Source organism: Dicentrarchus labrax, unplaced genomic scaffold, assembly GCF_905237075.1.
Source record: "Dicentrarchus labrax unplaced genomic scaffold, dlabrax2021, whole genome shotgun sequence".
Lineage (NCBI taxonomy): Eukaryota > Metazoa > Chordata > Actinopteri > Moronidae > Dicentrarchus > Dicentrarchus labrax.
The window spans coordinates 6,132,070-6,147,325 of NW_026136718.1; the positions used below are offsets into that span (position 1 = coordinate 6,132,070).

The 15,256-nt window shown below is 41.6% G+C and overlaps 1 protein-coding gene across 1 annotated transcript in view; it reads left to right on the top strand.

Annotated features, from left to right (window-relative positions):
- The window catches only part of LOC127350455 (uncharacterized), a 42,920-nt gene that overhangs the window by 12,587 nt on the left and 15,077 nt on the right, over positions 1-15,256 (top strand). The window contains exons 16-34 of the mRNA XM_051377108.1: positions 325-582; positions 991-1,251; positions 1,699-1,953; positions 2,475-2,738; positions 3,433-3,690; positions 3,820-4,083; positions 4,238-4,498; positions 5,504-5,764; positions 6,108-6,371; positions 7,142-7,402; positions 8,188-8,448; positions 8,579-8,839; positions 9,150-9,419; positions 9,971-10,231; positions 12,681-12,944; positions 13,159-13,422; positions 13,574-13,834; positions 14,418-14,678; positions 14,938-15,198. Coding sequence (XP_051233068.1) covers positions 325-582; positions 991-1,251; positions 1,699-1,953; positions 2,475-2,738; positions 3,433-3,690; positions 3,820-4,083; positions 4,238-4,498; positions 5,504-5,764; positions 6,108-6,371; positions 7,142-7,402; positions 8,188-8,448; positions 8,579-8,839; positions 9,150-9,419; positions 9,971-10,231; positions 12,681-12,944; positions 13,159-13,422; positions 13,574-13,834; positions 14,418-14,678; positions 14,938-15,198 — 4,971 coding nt within the window. The remainder of the gene's footprint in view (positions 1-324; positions 583-990; positions 1,252-1,698; positions 1,954-2,474; positions 2,739-3,432; positions 3,691-3,819; positions 4,084-4,237; positions 4,499-5,503; positions 5,765-6,107; positions 6,372-7,141; positions 7,403-8,187; positions 8,449-8,578; positions 8,840-9,149; positions 9,420-9,970; positions 10,232-12,680; positions 12,945-13,158; positions 13,423-13,573; positions 13,835-14,417; positions 14,679-14,937; positions 15,199-15,256) is intronic.

Here is a 15,256-nt window from a genome sequence, read left to right on the forward strand (position 1 = left end):
TTTGCAGTTATTTCACTTACTACTTGGATTTATTGTACAGTTTATCTCTTGTTTTGCATACTGTTATTGTTATGTATTCAATACAAAATGAAATATCCATAGCATATGTCACTTACTCAGGGGTCGCCAGTTTACTCCCTTAAAGAGAAAGGTTAGGAACCACTGGTGTAAGGTGCTGAAGATATGTTATGAATGGTATGATACGTACTCATTTATTGATATACATTCAATGATTTGTTAACCATGGGGTCGGGACCACCTGGGGCCACAGAGGTACTCAAATATGAGGTGTTCAGGAACTGACTGTACTCCTCTCTCATCCAGCGCCCTGTACCCCTGCTAACGTGGAGTACACATACTCTTGTGATACTGGCATCGCCTTCCTGAGCTGGGACGAGACTTTGGGAAGAAATAGTTTCTACGCCTACGTCCAGTCTGGAGACCACATGGCCTCCTGCAGCACCAGCCAGACCGACTGCGCTCTGCCCTCACTGCTCTGTGGCCGCATGTACGATGTGAATGTGATAGGTGTGGCTGACCACTGCAACAGCAGTGTACCTGGAGTAGCACAGATACAGACAGGTAAGAGAACAGAGACAATCTGAGTAGTCTGAACCTCGTAACAATAATGTGACTCTGCCAAAGAAAAATCTGATTTGATGTCAGCATGATAAATTCAATTCAAAGAGGTTTCAAGAGTCGGCTAATGGATTTTCATATTGCACAAAGATGCTGGAAGCCAAGGGTGTTTGTAATGGTAACATTAAGTTAGAAAAATATGATATGATTAATCCATCACAGATAATGTACAAATAAATGTAAATAAAGGCCAAACAAACATGATTTATTCTGATTATAATGCTGTTTTGACACACATCATCAAACAAATTGCATATTGCACTTGGCCAATATTGCGATTTCGATAATATATTGATTGTTTAATTGTGCAGCCCTGCTCAGAGGTGGTTCTCCTTTTTGTCTTCCCATCAGCCCCCTGTGCTCCTGTGAATGTCAGTGCCTCCCTGGTGTGCGTCAACAACACAGCTGCAGTGAGCTGGCAGCCGAGTGCCGGTGCAGTTTCCTACAAAGTGATGGCGCACGGCAGAGATGGGGATGTCAAACAGTGCACCACAAACGACACAAGTTGTTTCCTACCCAACATGCACTGCGCCGAGACCTATGTGATCACCGTCACCCCCTTCTCTAATCGCTGCAAGGGCTTCACCAGCTATCCACTCTCTTATATTGCAGGTGAGGTAGAACTGGAAAATGTACTGCGATGTGATAAGAGTATTGGGTTTGTCCTTAATTAAATAGCCAATATTATTATACATAGAAATATTATGTATGTTTTAATACTTATTCTCTAAAAACTTAAAATGTGTGCTCCATTTTTTTCCGGGTTGCTCATACTCATACTGAATACTGATACAGTTCCTCTAGATGTCACTATATGCTGGATCTTCACTACTAGATCTCAATAGCTAATTTTACTTGTGTCTAGGGGGTGATTTTTATGTTAAATATTGGGTGAATACTCATTTTATTATATTTCCTTTATTTTAATTGTTATATAAAACATTTAGTTTGCTACCTTAACATAGTTCTAATGTTAATTAATAACACATTTTTGCCACATGCTCATTCAACTTTAGCTTCCCTTAATTAGTCTCCCCTTCTCCTCTGTCTGTCTTTCAGGTCCCTGTCCTCCCACTGATGTTCACGTGTCCCTGCAGTGCACCGGTAATGTGGGCCATGTGACCTGGACTGCTGCCCTTCAGGCAGATCTCTATGTGGCCACAGCCGTGGATGACCACATCCACACCTGCTCCTCCAATGGGACAAGCTGCTCCTTCACAGACTTCCTCTGTGGCGAGACGGCTGCCGTCACGGTGGTGACCATCGAGAGGGACTGCATGAGCAAACCCAGCCTGCCTTTCACTTTCCAGTCAGGTCAGAGAATGTATATGCAGATATTAAGTTAGTTCTTTTTTTCCCCTACTAGATTAGTAGATTGGTACCACTCTCATGACGCAGGGGAAACCTGTCTCTCTTCAGAGGTTAAAAATACAACAATATTTCATCCATCTGCTCTGTACTTCAGTTCAGCATCTCCATAATTTCTGTAACCTCATGGTGACAGCAATGCCACATAGAGATGTTTGAGTAAACAGTATAAATATTAATAAGGTCCATCATACTTCTCCTTTTAGCTTTCACACACTATTTGCTGTTTGTTTTGAAAGTGTTTTATCTTAACTGGTAACTAAGGTAATAGAAAAACATTTGATTGAATTAGAAATTATAATACAACTTTTATTTGTATTAATATAATAAATCAGTTTCATGATTTTTATTCTATATATTTAATATAGAGCAATTATTATTATAAAATGTTTCCATATGAACTATTATCATATTGGGTCTAATTAACAAAATTCTGTATTTTAAAAATGTCTCTCTCTTGTTCTCAGTCATCTGCCCCCCGACCAGCGTGACCGGAGTGACGACTTGTGGGAACAATGACATCAAAGTAAGCTGGGACCCGAGTCCAGAAAGTGGTGCCAGCTACTTCATCCACTCTAAGGAAGATGACGGGGCCGCAGCCAACTACTCCACAACTCAGACGTCTCATGTGATCACCGGGCTGCAGTGTGGCGAGTTGTACAGGCTGACAGTCGCTGCCATGGACACCGAGTGCTCCAGCATCTTCAGCGAGCCAATACAAACTGAAACAGGTTAATATCTGGATCAATGCAGATGATACAGTGAGATAAAGTCATTCAGTACCAGCAATCAGTGGTCATCCGTTTCTCCAGTATGGCAACTAATGATTATTTTCAATATCGATTTATCAAAATATTATTTTCTCAATTTGTTGATTTATTATTTGCTCCATAAACATCAGAAAATAGTGAAAAATTACCACCACAATGCACTTGAACGTGCTTTTTGTTATTTGAGCAAGTCAAAGATATTCAGTTTATAATAATATAAAGCAGTGAAAGGCAGCAAACGTTTATATTTGAGAAGCTTGTTGCTTAAAAATGACTCAAACAGTGAATTCAACATATCAACATAGTTGTTGGTAAATTTTCTATTTATTGATTAACTGATTAATCGACTAATTTTTTCAGCAGAGATGATCTTTTTTATGAGATATATCAGATTTTTTGTGTTTTTCCAGTGCTTTCTCCCTTCAAAACTAAGTGCATCAATAAAAATGTGAATTTTTATTTAATATTAAACTATATTTATACTCCCAACCAATTGTCCATGAATTAATGAATTAACTTAAAATGTTTGTTTGTACATTTGACAAAATGCACTCTAAGCTAACTAAAAGTTTACTCTTCTCCTGCCCTGTATTATTTCACTCCCTGCTTGGTTTGTAAACGCCGTTGATTTAAACCTAAATCTCTTTCCTGCCAGCTCCGTGTCCTCCAACCAACTTGACTGCCAGAGCCGATTGTGGCACCAACATGGGAACACTGAACTGGATGGAGAGTACCCACGCTATCTCCTACACAGCAACAGTGACTGGTACCCACGGCCATGTTGTTTCCTGTTCTTCAAACACAACAACCTGCTCGGTGAAGCTGGAATGCGGACACCAGTACACAGCGGTTGTGATCGCTTCTAGTGCGACATGCAACAGCAGCACGGGAGCATCCTTGACTTTCGACTCAGGTAAATGACACCTTCTTCTCTCTACAGATTTCTCGGCTGCACTCTCAAAGTTTTGTTTTTGTTCGGAAGCTCAAAACCGATCAGCGAGTGATTCAATCAATCGTGATGTGCTCTTGCTCCTTCCCACAGCTCCATGTCTGCCTGACAGGGTGGTAGCAGACCTGGACTGCAATCTCAACTCCTTTGCGGTACAGTGGAGGGGGAGCATCGGCGACCTCGACTCTTACACTGCGATCGCCATTGGCAGTGACTCCTCCCGTGAAACCTGTAACTCCGCTACCACAAACTGCACCATCCAGAACCTGAAATGTGGCCTCAGCTACAGCATCGTCGTCACTACATCATCAGTCGACTGTGGCACCATCAATGGCTCCGACTACACAGTGCAGTCAGGTATCATAAGCTCTTTCTTTATATTGAATTTAATAGTTACTATAGTTGTAATCGTTTTCATACTCTTAATCTACTCACATGTCCCCATTATTTTTATAATTTCTGAATTATTCTTACACCCTACTTCTCTATCTATCCACCTCTTCATCCTCAGCCCCCTGTAAACCAGACGGGGTGATGGTGGATCTGCAGTGCAGCACTAACCAAGCATCAGTGACCTGGGGTAACTCAGGGCCAGACCAGACCCAGGTGGTGTCAGCGGTGGACAGCAGAGGAATGATCACCACCTGCAACTCCAGCAGCACCAACTGCACCTTCGACCAGCTGTCCTGCGGGGAGCGCTACACCATCAGTGTGGTCGGCCACACAGAGACATGCAGCAGTCAGTCAGCTGTTGCAGCAATGCTCAACACAGGTACTGTTATTGGTTACTCACCAGGATGTCTTTTCATTTTACTTGGATTTCTCAGATTTATGTTACATAAAAGTTCCCTTACTACACTTTTAGAACCATCAAGATCCAAAGTGTTGTACTCACAGTACTAAATTTAAATTTGTAGTTGAAAAAAACGTGTGAAAAATTATAAAGTTCTTGTCAACTCAACAGAGGCTGAAGAATTATTCAGAATCATTTATTCTGTAAAAGTACAACACTACAAAGTGAAAGTACGCCACTAAAAGTACAAGCCCTGCGTTTAAAGTAGATATATAGAAGTATTATGGAATTTAATATTGACTTAATTATTATAAGGTGAGAGAGGGTGAAGCAAGGGAGTTGCAATCTGCAACTACACCACTAAATGCTACTAAATCCTACACACTAGTCCTTTAAAACTTTCTGCCACTTGATGTCGCACTAGAGCACCGGCATCTCAGACCAAAACAGCAGGTGCTACAGCCCACCAGACTCCCTTGACAAAACTAGTAATTCTACCCAGCAGATCATAATGGTAAAACACAGAAACAAAATTAAAATCACCAAAAGCTTTCCAACAATAAAACACACATTCTCTGCTCAGGACTCCACGACTGCATCATTACACAGCAAATTGTTTTCTATTTCTGCTATATTATTGTTTATAATGTTACATATATAAACTGGATGGATGAAGGAGTAGGAAATAGAATATTCAAAATAGGCCTTTTATCACAAATTCTGAAATATCACAATTGGAAAGTGTTATAATAATATTAATGGTTAATCAGTTTCAGGTCAATGCTCGCTCACGGTCACACTGGCATTCAGGGACACTTAAAAACACAAAAAGTCAAAGTAGCTGTAGTGAAAAAGGCCTTCTGTACTGAGGCAGAGTGAGTTTACTACTTATTTCCCACCACTCATACTGAACAAAACTGTGAACTAAAAGCTGAACTGAAAGTGACCCTTCCACATATCTACCTCTCTCTCTTTCTCCACCAGCTCCGTGTGTTCCCACCCACCTCACAGCACGTGTGGACTGCGACACTAGTATCACTGGGGTTACATGGGACGCTGCACGTGGTGCCACGTCTTACACCGTGTATGCTCGGGGAAATCTTGGCCACAACGCTGAATGTAACAACACTGACACCAACTGTAATTTCTATAACCTGGCGTGTGGGCAAGACTACAACATTACAGTGGTGGCTCGCCATGATTCCTGCGTCAGTTTGATCAGCGAGAGCATCATCGCCACCACAGGTAATAAAACAAACGCAGATCAGCTGATTAACAGTGACGGTCGCTGTTTAAGAAACAATGTGCCACCATACGAACCTGAAGGGCTTACCTGAATCATAAAGGTACAGTCAGTAATATTTTACTGGCTCTTTGTACAACATAAACAGAATCTTATCTGCTTCTTTTTATTGTGATTGCATTGTTTATTATCAGTTACCTATCACAAGATACACTAACAGGTTGTGCAGAAAGATGTTTTTTCCTAAGGCTGCCACTAGGTGTTACTAAAAATCCATATTTAACAAGGAGCATGACTTTCTGTCTATGTATTTATTTTTTCCTCTCTACATCCTTCTCTGTCTAGTTCCTTGTCCCAGCAGTGGTCTGCAGACTGACCTGGACTGTGACACCAACACGGCTTTGGTGTCTTGGACGCCCGGCAGAGGCATCCTCTACTACAACGCCTCAGCCGATGCCTTTGCCATAGTGCACCGGCAGACCTGCTCCAGCAATGGCTCCTCCTGCAACATCAGCTCTCTGCGCTGTGGGGAGAGCTACAGGCTGAGCGTCAGTGGACGGGGACAGAACTGCCCCAGTTCTTCCCAGGAGTGGCACAGAATCACCACTGGTAACTCAATATACTTTATAAAGTTTGGCTGCTGAACAGTTTATCCATTACTTTTAGGTAACTTATTTTTTCTTGTGTACAGCAACTAATTTCAGCTGATTATTTCAACAGTTTGTCCTTTAGTGTAAGTCAGCTGTGTACTTTTAGGTAATTGTTTCAACTGGATCTGTTTATAAATTAGTTTTGCCAAATTATTTAAACTGTTTATCTATTATCATCCTTTTACATTTTCCACTGTTTATCCATCATTTTGACCCAAAATTTTGACCACCATGTCTTCTAGCAAACTATCTATCTACTGCTTTATGCCTAATATTTCAACTGTTAATCCTTAATTTTGACCCAAGCTGTTTATAAATGACTTTTATCTGACAATTTCAACCATCTATTTCTATTGTCTAGTCTGTTTCAACTATTCATACATTTCTTGTATCCTCATAAATATTTAGACCATTTATCCACTGCTTCTAGCTTCTAGCATTTTTCAGCTCGTCTGCTTGCTTAACAACTAGTGTCAAAATTAAGTATATCAGTTAACAATTTGGTAATTGTACAGCATGTAAGCTGAATAAATTGACAGCAGAGAAAAAAAACAATAGAATTAAATACAACCATCACTACTAAACTAAAGGTTACACAGTTATACAGTACCAGCCATTTTCATGAAATCATTATCTCTATACAGAAACCCAAAATGTATTATATTCTTTTCATTCATGTAATGATGCATGTAAATTATCTGACTCCCCATACTTTTGTCTCTCCTCCAGCTCCCTGCCCTCCAACCCAGCTGATGGTCAACTCTTCCTGTGACTCGAACAACATCTCGGTGTCGTGGCAAGCCTCGCAGGGCTCATTCTCCTACATGGCCGTGGCTGAGAATGCAGAGGGCCGCCAGTGGTCCTGTAACACCAGCAGCACCACCTGCCAGATATCTGGTCTGCTCTGTGGACAGCAGTACCAGGTCTACGCTGCTGGTGTTGATGACCAGTGCATTGGAGCAAAGAGTAACATTAAAATAATTCAAACGGGTAGGTATTTAGGTCCACAGTCTTTGTAATTTGCACTTGGTCATATTTCGATTTTACAATTTTGAGAATATTTCAATTAATTGTGCAGCCCTAGTCAAGTCCACGAGGGCTCTCCCGCAGACATTTTGACTCCTTTATCCACAATTTATGTAACTCCCCATTTCTGCAGACTTTGCCCAAAGGAATTACCCATAGTTCATAGTGTTGTGACATTTAACATGGGGCTACCAGGGGAAACCCTGAAGCATTAAAAAAACAAGAGTAACAAGAAAAAATAAGTTTACATGCAAGTGTATGATGCTGTTTAAAAGACAACAAGTAAATTGGTTGTTGTCTACCTCTTGTCCACTCTATAAGATGTTCAAATCGGGCAGATGGTGCTTTAAATTGGCTGTGAAGAAAGTAAAAAATGAAAATAAAAAGTCCCAAACCCACATTTGTAGGTTACAGGTTTGGTGTCGCAAAGATAACGTGATATAATACTATAATAATAATGGATGAAACACTTTTTTGAGATACGTTTTGAGAAGTTTTTTAAAAAATATATCACAAAGTGCGGTCCCATTCCTTTGAATTTCACTATTTTATTGCCTATTTTTATGTTGATTGTATGTAGGTCAGTTTTATTCTAGTTAAGTGATTATTTAAAAATCAAGAATAATTCGAGTTCATCCACAAGCGGCTCAAAGCAAACAGCAGTTCAGTATCTCCCATCAGGACCCACATGGCTTTGGCTGGATGTGAACCTGTGAGCACACACTCACTCTCTTTGCTCTCTCTCTTAGCCCCGTGTGTGCCACAGAACATACAGAACGACCTCGACTGTCTGTCTGGGGTCCTTAATGTCACCTGGCAGTCAACTGGCCACTTTGTTCAGTTCCGCACCTCCGTGGTGAGCAGCAAAGGTCACGTCAACATCTGTGAGACGAATAAGCATCACTGCGTCGTACGCAACATGCAGTGCGGTCTGACCTACAACGTTACAGTGGTGGCCCAAGATGAGGCCTGCAACAGCTCCTGCAGCCCCACAAAGCAGGTTCTTACAGGTGGGTGAAGCTCCAGTTGATAGTTACGGTACATCTGAGTGTAAATAAATATAAATATAACTGGTATGTCTTAATGCTGGATGGTATACAGTTTTACTGTCTTCTCCTCTTCTTCCACTCTCCCTCTTAGCCCCCTGTCCTCTCAAGACCTTCTATCCCAATGTCAACTGTACCACTGGTATTGTATCTGTAACCTGGAACACCAGTGTGGCGGGGGTTGTGCACACGGTGTCAGCGGTCGACGCCGCAGGTCAGCGACACAACTGCACCGGCACAAACAGCGGCTGTGACCTCAGCACACTGGAGTGCGGGATGAAGTACAACGTCTCTGTCACACCATCCTTGAACGGATGTGTGGGCAGAGACAGTCACACAGAAATGATCACAACAGGCAAGGATCAATAATATTTGAGTTTTACTTCAATAAGAAGGCAGATGTACACTTGTTTTTATGCTAAGCTATGCTAACTGGGTGCTATAAATATTTACTGTAGAGATGATCAACTCTGTGCAAAATATCAAATTATCATATTTTCCCAAATTCTGGACTTTTTCTTAACTCTGCAACAGGCGTAATCTCCAAAATCCACTTTCAATTTCATAATTAATTCAATACTCACTAAAAGAAATCCTCAAAAACTCGCTTCATCTCCGCTACTTAGCACAACTAATTTTCTGACCTGTTCCTGGGTTACCTCCAGTTCCCTGTGTGCCTCACCTGTCCGAAGTGGAGATCGACTGCCTGACAAACTCAGCCTGGGTGATCTTTGAGCAGTCTGCCGGGGCTGAGGACTACATCGTCATGGCAACAGACAGCCAGGGTAACGTCCAGATGTTTGAGTGTAATTCCACTTCAGATGAGATGTGCAGTGTGCCGCCGCTGATGTGCAGCCAAAACTTCACCTTCACCATCAAGGCCCTCGACCAGCAGTGCTCCAGTGCACCCAGCAATGCCATCACATCTGAGACAGGTAAATGCAGTTAAACTGTAAACATAAATAAATAGTAAAAGACAAGAAAACTCTAAACTATTAGAGCATACACGTGCAGTGCTGTAACTGATAATGTCAATGACCAACTACCCTGTTTCATTTAGCTAGAGACAGCTAGGAAAAGAGAAGGTGCGATTCTGCTGCGATATTAAAATATAGCTCTATTTACATATTTATTTATTGAAATATGATGTTTCAGATTTGATTTATAAATCTGAAATGTCATATTTTATTGAATAAAGAGAGGAATATTTTTCATCAATTTCTCCAGTTCCGCAACTTGTTTTTACCTCCTAAAATTGTTAAAAACATTTTGTGTAAAATATGTTTAGACTTTGAAAATTTTGTCTGACCAAGAGACCCTGAGACGATGCTGATTGACTGCACCAGTTTTAATACAAATTTTCTTGAAAGCAAAGCTAAGACCACATTCAGATAAAAATAACATATACATAGTGGCTTTTGACGTATTAACAGTTTAGTTTTTGTACAGATCCAGTTCAGTTTAAACAGTGTTTCTCCTTCCCCAGCTCCCTGTCCTCCTGAGAATGTAGAGAAATCAGTGGGATGCGATAATCACACGGCCAGCATCTCCTGGTCAGCCGTTCCCGGGGCAGTGACGTACACGGCCACGCTGGAGCAGATAAACGGAGGCACCACCTGCTGCACCACATCGGACACCGGCTGTGATATCACCGATCTGCCGTGTGGCGAAATGTACATCCTGCTCGTCATGGCTGAGGGACGAACGTGCAACAGCTCCGAGACTGAAGGGCAGTTTGTCAGGACAGGTACTGTATATACTGTACTTGTCAGACACGTGCATACACACTCCTATTTTGGAAACTTTGGAAAGAATTGGAAACAGAGAATAAAATACAGTGCTATATATCCCTGTAAGACCCAAATATAGAAAACCTTTAAAAAAATTATTTTACCTTTCAGATGTTGTTGTAGTAGGCCTTTGATGCAGAAATTAAAGAGTTTTTAAAAAATAATGTTTATGTAAGTTTATAGAGAAATGTTGTAATATTGCAACATTGGGCTTAGGTGGGAGCAGAATTTCGTATTTGTACTCATGTTGTCTGAACAACAATTCAGAACAACTACGGGTTAATTTGCAGGGTTGATTGCTTACTTAGCCCCATAAAGGTATATAACATTAATAATAATCACACATTAGTCATATTTTATGAAGTCATTTATTAAAAAAACTATTAAACAGGATAAAAATCCATCTTTTCTAGCAACTTCTTCATTCCTTTTTTCTTTTCATGACTGACTTTCATTGTTAGTGAAAGTCCCAAAACAGTTCTTGTCCTCTGAAAAGCAAAGGCGAACATCACACTTGCTGCATTGGTGTTGGTGTATCCTTTATTGCAGTGTCTGCAGCGTCCCTCCCTGTCTTCACTGGGAAATGTGCAACTAGGTCCTTGCGTACATCCAATGTAAGGTGTGCACATCTCTTGGATGGTCTCTTCTGAGCATTCAGAGGGCTTTCTGATGTCACTGTCTGTGATGCTGGGCCCCTTGCCTGAAGATGGTCGTCCTCTCTTTGGAGTTCGAAGTGTTGTGTTTACCAGGATGAGAGAGATGCAGCTGTGCCTGAAACTGTCTCCTGTTCATTGTCTCTTTGCTAGACATCTTGAGAGCTTTGCAGTCCTGCTTGTAGAGGAGCCATGCATTGACCACAGCGAGGATGATGGTGTGCCAGAAGATGTACATGTACCAGTACCAGCGACGGGATTTGATGGGGAACTTATATTTGGCTGTAAATGAGTCCAACAAATCCATACCTCCCATGTACTTGTTGTAGGCACCAACAATGTAAGGCCTCTCAACTTCAATGTAGGTTCTGGTGGCTTTGTCCCAGCGTTGAATCTTCTGCACAGGTTCAGTTCAAGCAAAGGATGTGTGACGGCCCTGTTGTCATACCATTTGACAGCACAGATGTTGTGATTCCCCTCCACTCTGACGTCATAGCTTCATCTCCCCTTTTTCTTCAAGCTCTTCTCGTCTTCAAGGTTACAGTAGGGTAGGCGCACCTGCCTGGCTGTTCCCACGTAATGAATTCCCCGATCAAGGAGTTTCACTAATAATGGAACACAGGTGAAGTAGTTGTCTGCATACATTTTGTAGTTCTGACCTTCTGGATGTGTGGAAGCAAGCTTCATCACAACATCACCTGACAATCCAAGTTCAGATTTGGCTGTATTCCGTTAACATTGCCTTGGTAGACGTCACACATCATGCCAGAGATTCCAGTTCTCACCCACACTTTGAATCCCCATGGGTTTGGCTTGCCTTGCATATATTGCTTGATGCTGCTGAATTTCCCCTTGATAGGATACTTTCATACTGCCTGACAGCTTGTTATGCTCTCACTTATCATGCTAAAAGAAATATGCATCCCAATCACCAGCCATTTAGTCAAACAATACTGCCTTGGTATAACAATACTGCGTTTTGTGCTCTCTAATTATCATACTAAAAGGAAAACATGCATACCCCCACTTATATCCACACCCCACATTCAGGAACATTTTCACCTTTCCCAGAACTGAATTGTCTGTTGGTATCCTCTTGTTGACAAAGTCATGGAATTTTAGGTCAGTCTGGTCAAATTAACTACATTTTTAGAGATAAAACTTTTAAATCAGTCAAATTTGACCAGAACACAACACAAGGTTAGAATGTATACTGTCCATGTATAAAGAAAATACTTGTTAGAGGCAGTGGTGTAGTGGAGGGAATGCAACCTGTTTGGGCCCCGCAACAAGCCTCTATTTTGACTACCACACTCACCCAGTGTTGTAGAATTGCAACAAATATATAACAAGCTCTAAATGAAATTTGATGAATCTATTCCACAATAACTACATATGTACATGCTCTGGACATTGTAATAACAACCCAAAAATGTAAAAGACATTTTACTTACTAGAATCTGATGAATTTAGTCCAATGAAACAAAGAGATGTTGTTCAAAGAAACCTTGAGAAGTTGAGTGAGTTCATGGCCATAAGGCGGGACTTATAAACAAATGTACCATCCAATAGCATTGGAGACTGAACAATAGGACCCAATGACTATGTAAATGTGGTAAAACATAAGATAAAATATAACAGATTGTTTTTAGAATGGCTAAAGGTAACGTTGTAATTTTACAACAAGGGGTGTTACAGGGTTAAAAAGAAGAAAAAAGGAGAAATAAATGTGTATGTTGACTCTCCCCCTCAGCGCCATGCGTTCCTCAGAACCTCGAGGCCAGTTTAAGCTGCAGCAACAACGTGGCCTCAATGTCGTGGAACTACAACAGGGGAGCCGGACAGCTTTACCGAGTGAGCGCTGTGGGTACCGATGGCCATGTGGACGAGTGCAGCTCCCACGAGAACCATTGTGATCTGACAGGTCTGCGCTGTGGGCAGTATTACACAGCTACTGTGCTGGCAGAGGACAGAGACTGCATGAGCAAACCAAGTGATAGTGTGACAATCAAGACTGGTATGTGCAAACATTTACATATACAACATAATATCGCCCAACCTGTGCTAAGCTAAGCTAACAGGCTGGTATTAATCTCATCCAATTCTGGGGAAGAAAGAAAATAACCGTATTTCTCTAAATGTAGAATTATGTACATTTTATATTTTATAACCAGTTCAGTACTCAGTCATCAAATACCCTTCTCACATCACATCTTCTCTCTACTCACCAGTGCCGTGCACCCCTGCAAACGTCTCCTCTGTGGTGGACTGTGAGGCCAATTCTCTGATTGTATCCTGGTCTGAGAGTTCAGGAGCCGACTCCTACATCGCCACAGTGCAGGACAGTAACAGTCAGACCACAACCTGCCAGGGCACGACTGAGGGCTCCTGCAATGTGACAGGAATCAGCTGCGGCCAGCTCTACCATGTCTCCGTGGTCTCCTCTGATGGATACTGCGACAGCCCATCCACTCCTGTGGTTGACACACCTTCAGGTAGGAATGAAAATGTGTGCTTTTAAACCCAATGTTTTTCTATGTAATTGTGCAAAAATATTTCTTAATACTTGTCAATTGTGAAACAGATTTTGAGCTTGAGCAGATATTTTTTCGGCTTATGTTATGACTGTCTTACTTGTCTTCTCAGTTCCCTGTAAGCCGAGACATATCAAGGCAGTGATTGACTGCTACACGCAGACAGCCCTGGTGGGGTGGTTCCCAAGTGACGGAGCTTTGATGTACATGGTCACGGCCACCACTGCGTCAGGCCACAATGTCACCTGTAAGGTCAACACCTCCAACTGTGATCTGGAAGGGATGCTTTGTGGCCAGAGCTACTCTGTCTCTGTCAAAGCTGTGGGAGAGAGTTGCAGCAGCATCGCTTACATGACAAAACAATTGGTCACTGGTGAGCTCAAGCTTTACGAAGCTGCATGCATGCTTATTCCCCCTCCACTCAATAATGTGGTTTGCGTAATGTTACTTTACTTGGATGTTTGAGGTTCACTGTGCAGAATGATGTGTGCAAACTCTAGAAGGCTGTTTTTAACATTCATCTGCTGTTTGTGTCAGCGGTGTTATGTTTTAAAACATATCTGGAGGGAATCTTGAAAAATAATCTTTGTTGTTGTTTTATTCCTAAAGTCCTAAAATTCTTGTTTTCTTAAAAAAAAAGTAAAATACAGATCAACTAAAATTTTCCAGAATTGAATATCAGTATATTGAAACCAGATAGTAAACTAGAAAGAAAAAAGGTTACACATTCTAGAGATTTCCCTGCAATAAGTTGATGTGTATTGGAGACATGTCAGACCTTTTTCATCACAGATCATATTTCCCAGCCTAGAACACATTTCCACTTACTTTTACTGTAATAGTACTGGTATTGCATGATTTATTTAAATTTCATTAACACTTCCAACACTTTCATTAACCTTTTTCTTATCTAGGTCGTATTTATTCATGAACGCTTTCCTCATCCTCTCTTCCAGAGCCTTGCATACCCGAACACATCACCACTCAGTACAGCTTGACGATCGGCCAGGTGCAGTGGGACATGACTGCCGGTGCTGACTACTACACAGTCGAAGGGGTAACAGAGCAGGGCCTGATGGTCTCCTGCATCACCAACGACACCTACTGCCCCATGTATAATATGGTCTGTGGCCAGATATACGGCATCAATGTCATCGCACACAACAGCGTGTGCAAAGACTTGTCGGTCTCGACCGAAACAGTTACAATTATGACAGGTGAGAAAACATCTTGAGAGGACGTTTTTCTTTGCACTTGCTTGGTTCTTAACAGTCAGATGACTTTCTTGTATATATCGTCTGCAGCAATAGTGCCACTTTTGGCATGTTTTCAGTATCTGTTGATGTAAATATTACATCTCAAAGTATTCAAGATAAGATTGTATTTTTGTTTTTAAATCATGCAGTACAGATGAAAGATAATATCAGCATCCATTTTGCATCCTTTAACCTGTTCTGTCTCTTTTTCTTCCCTCAGAGCCTTGCCCTCCAAACAACGTGCAGACCACTGTGCAGTGTGATAACGACACGGGAACTGTGTCGTGGGAGTCCAGTTTTGGTGCGGTGGGCTACAAGGCCAGTCTCGCTGGGCGCGACGGTCACGCTCTGTCCTGCTACACTAACAACACTTTCTGTAACGTAGAAGGCCTCCACTGCGGGACTATCTACTACACCAACGTCATTGCCATCGGAGAGACGCTCAACAGTAGCACCTCTACTAGCGTCCTGCTGACCTCAGGTATGCTGCATATACTGCCTTCATTTTATTATTACATTTATTATTATATATTATGCTG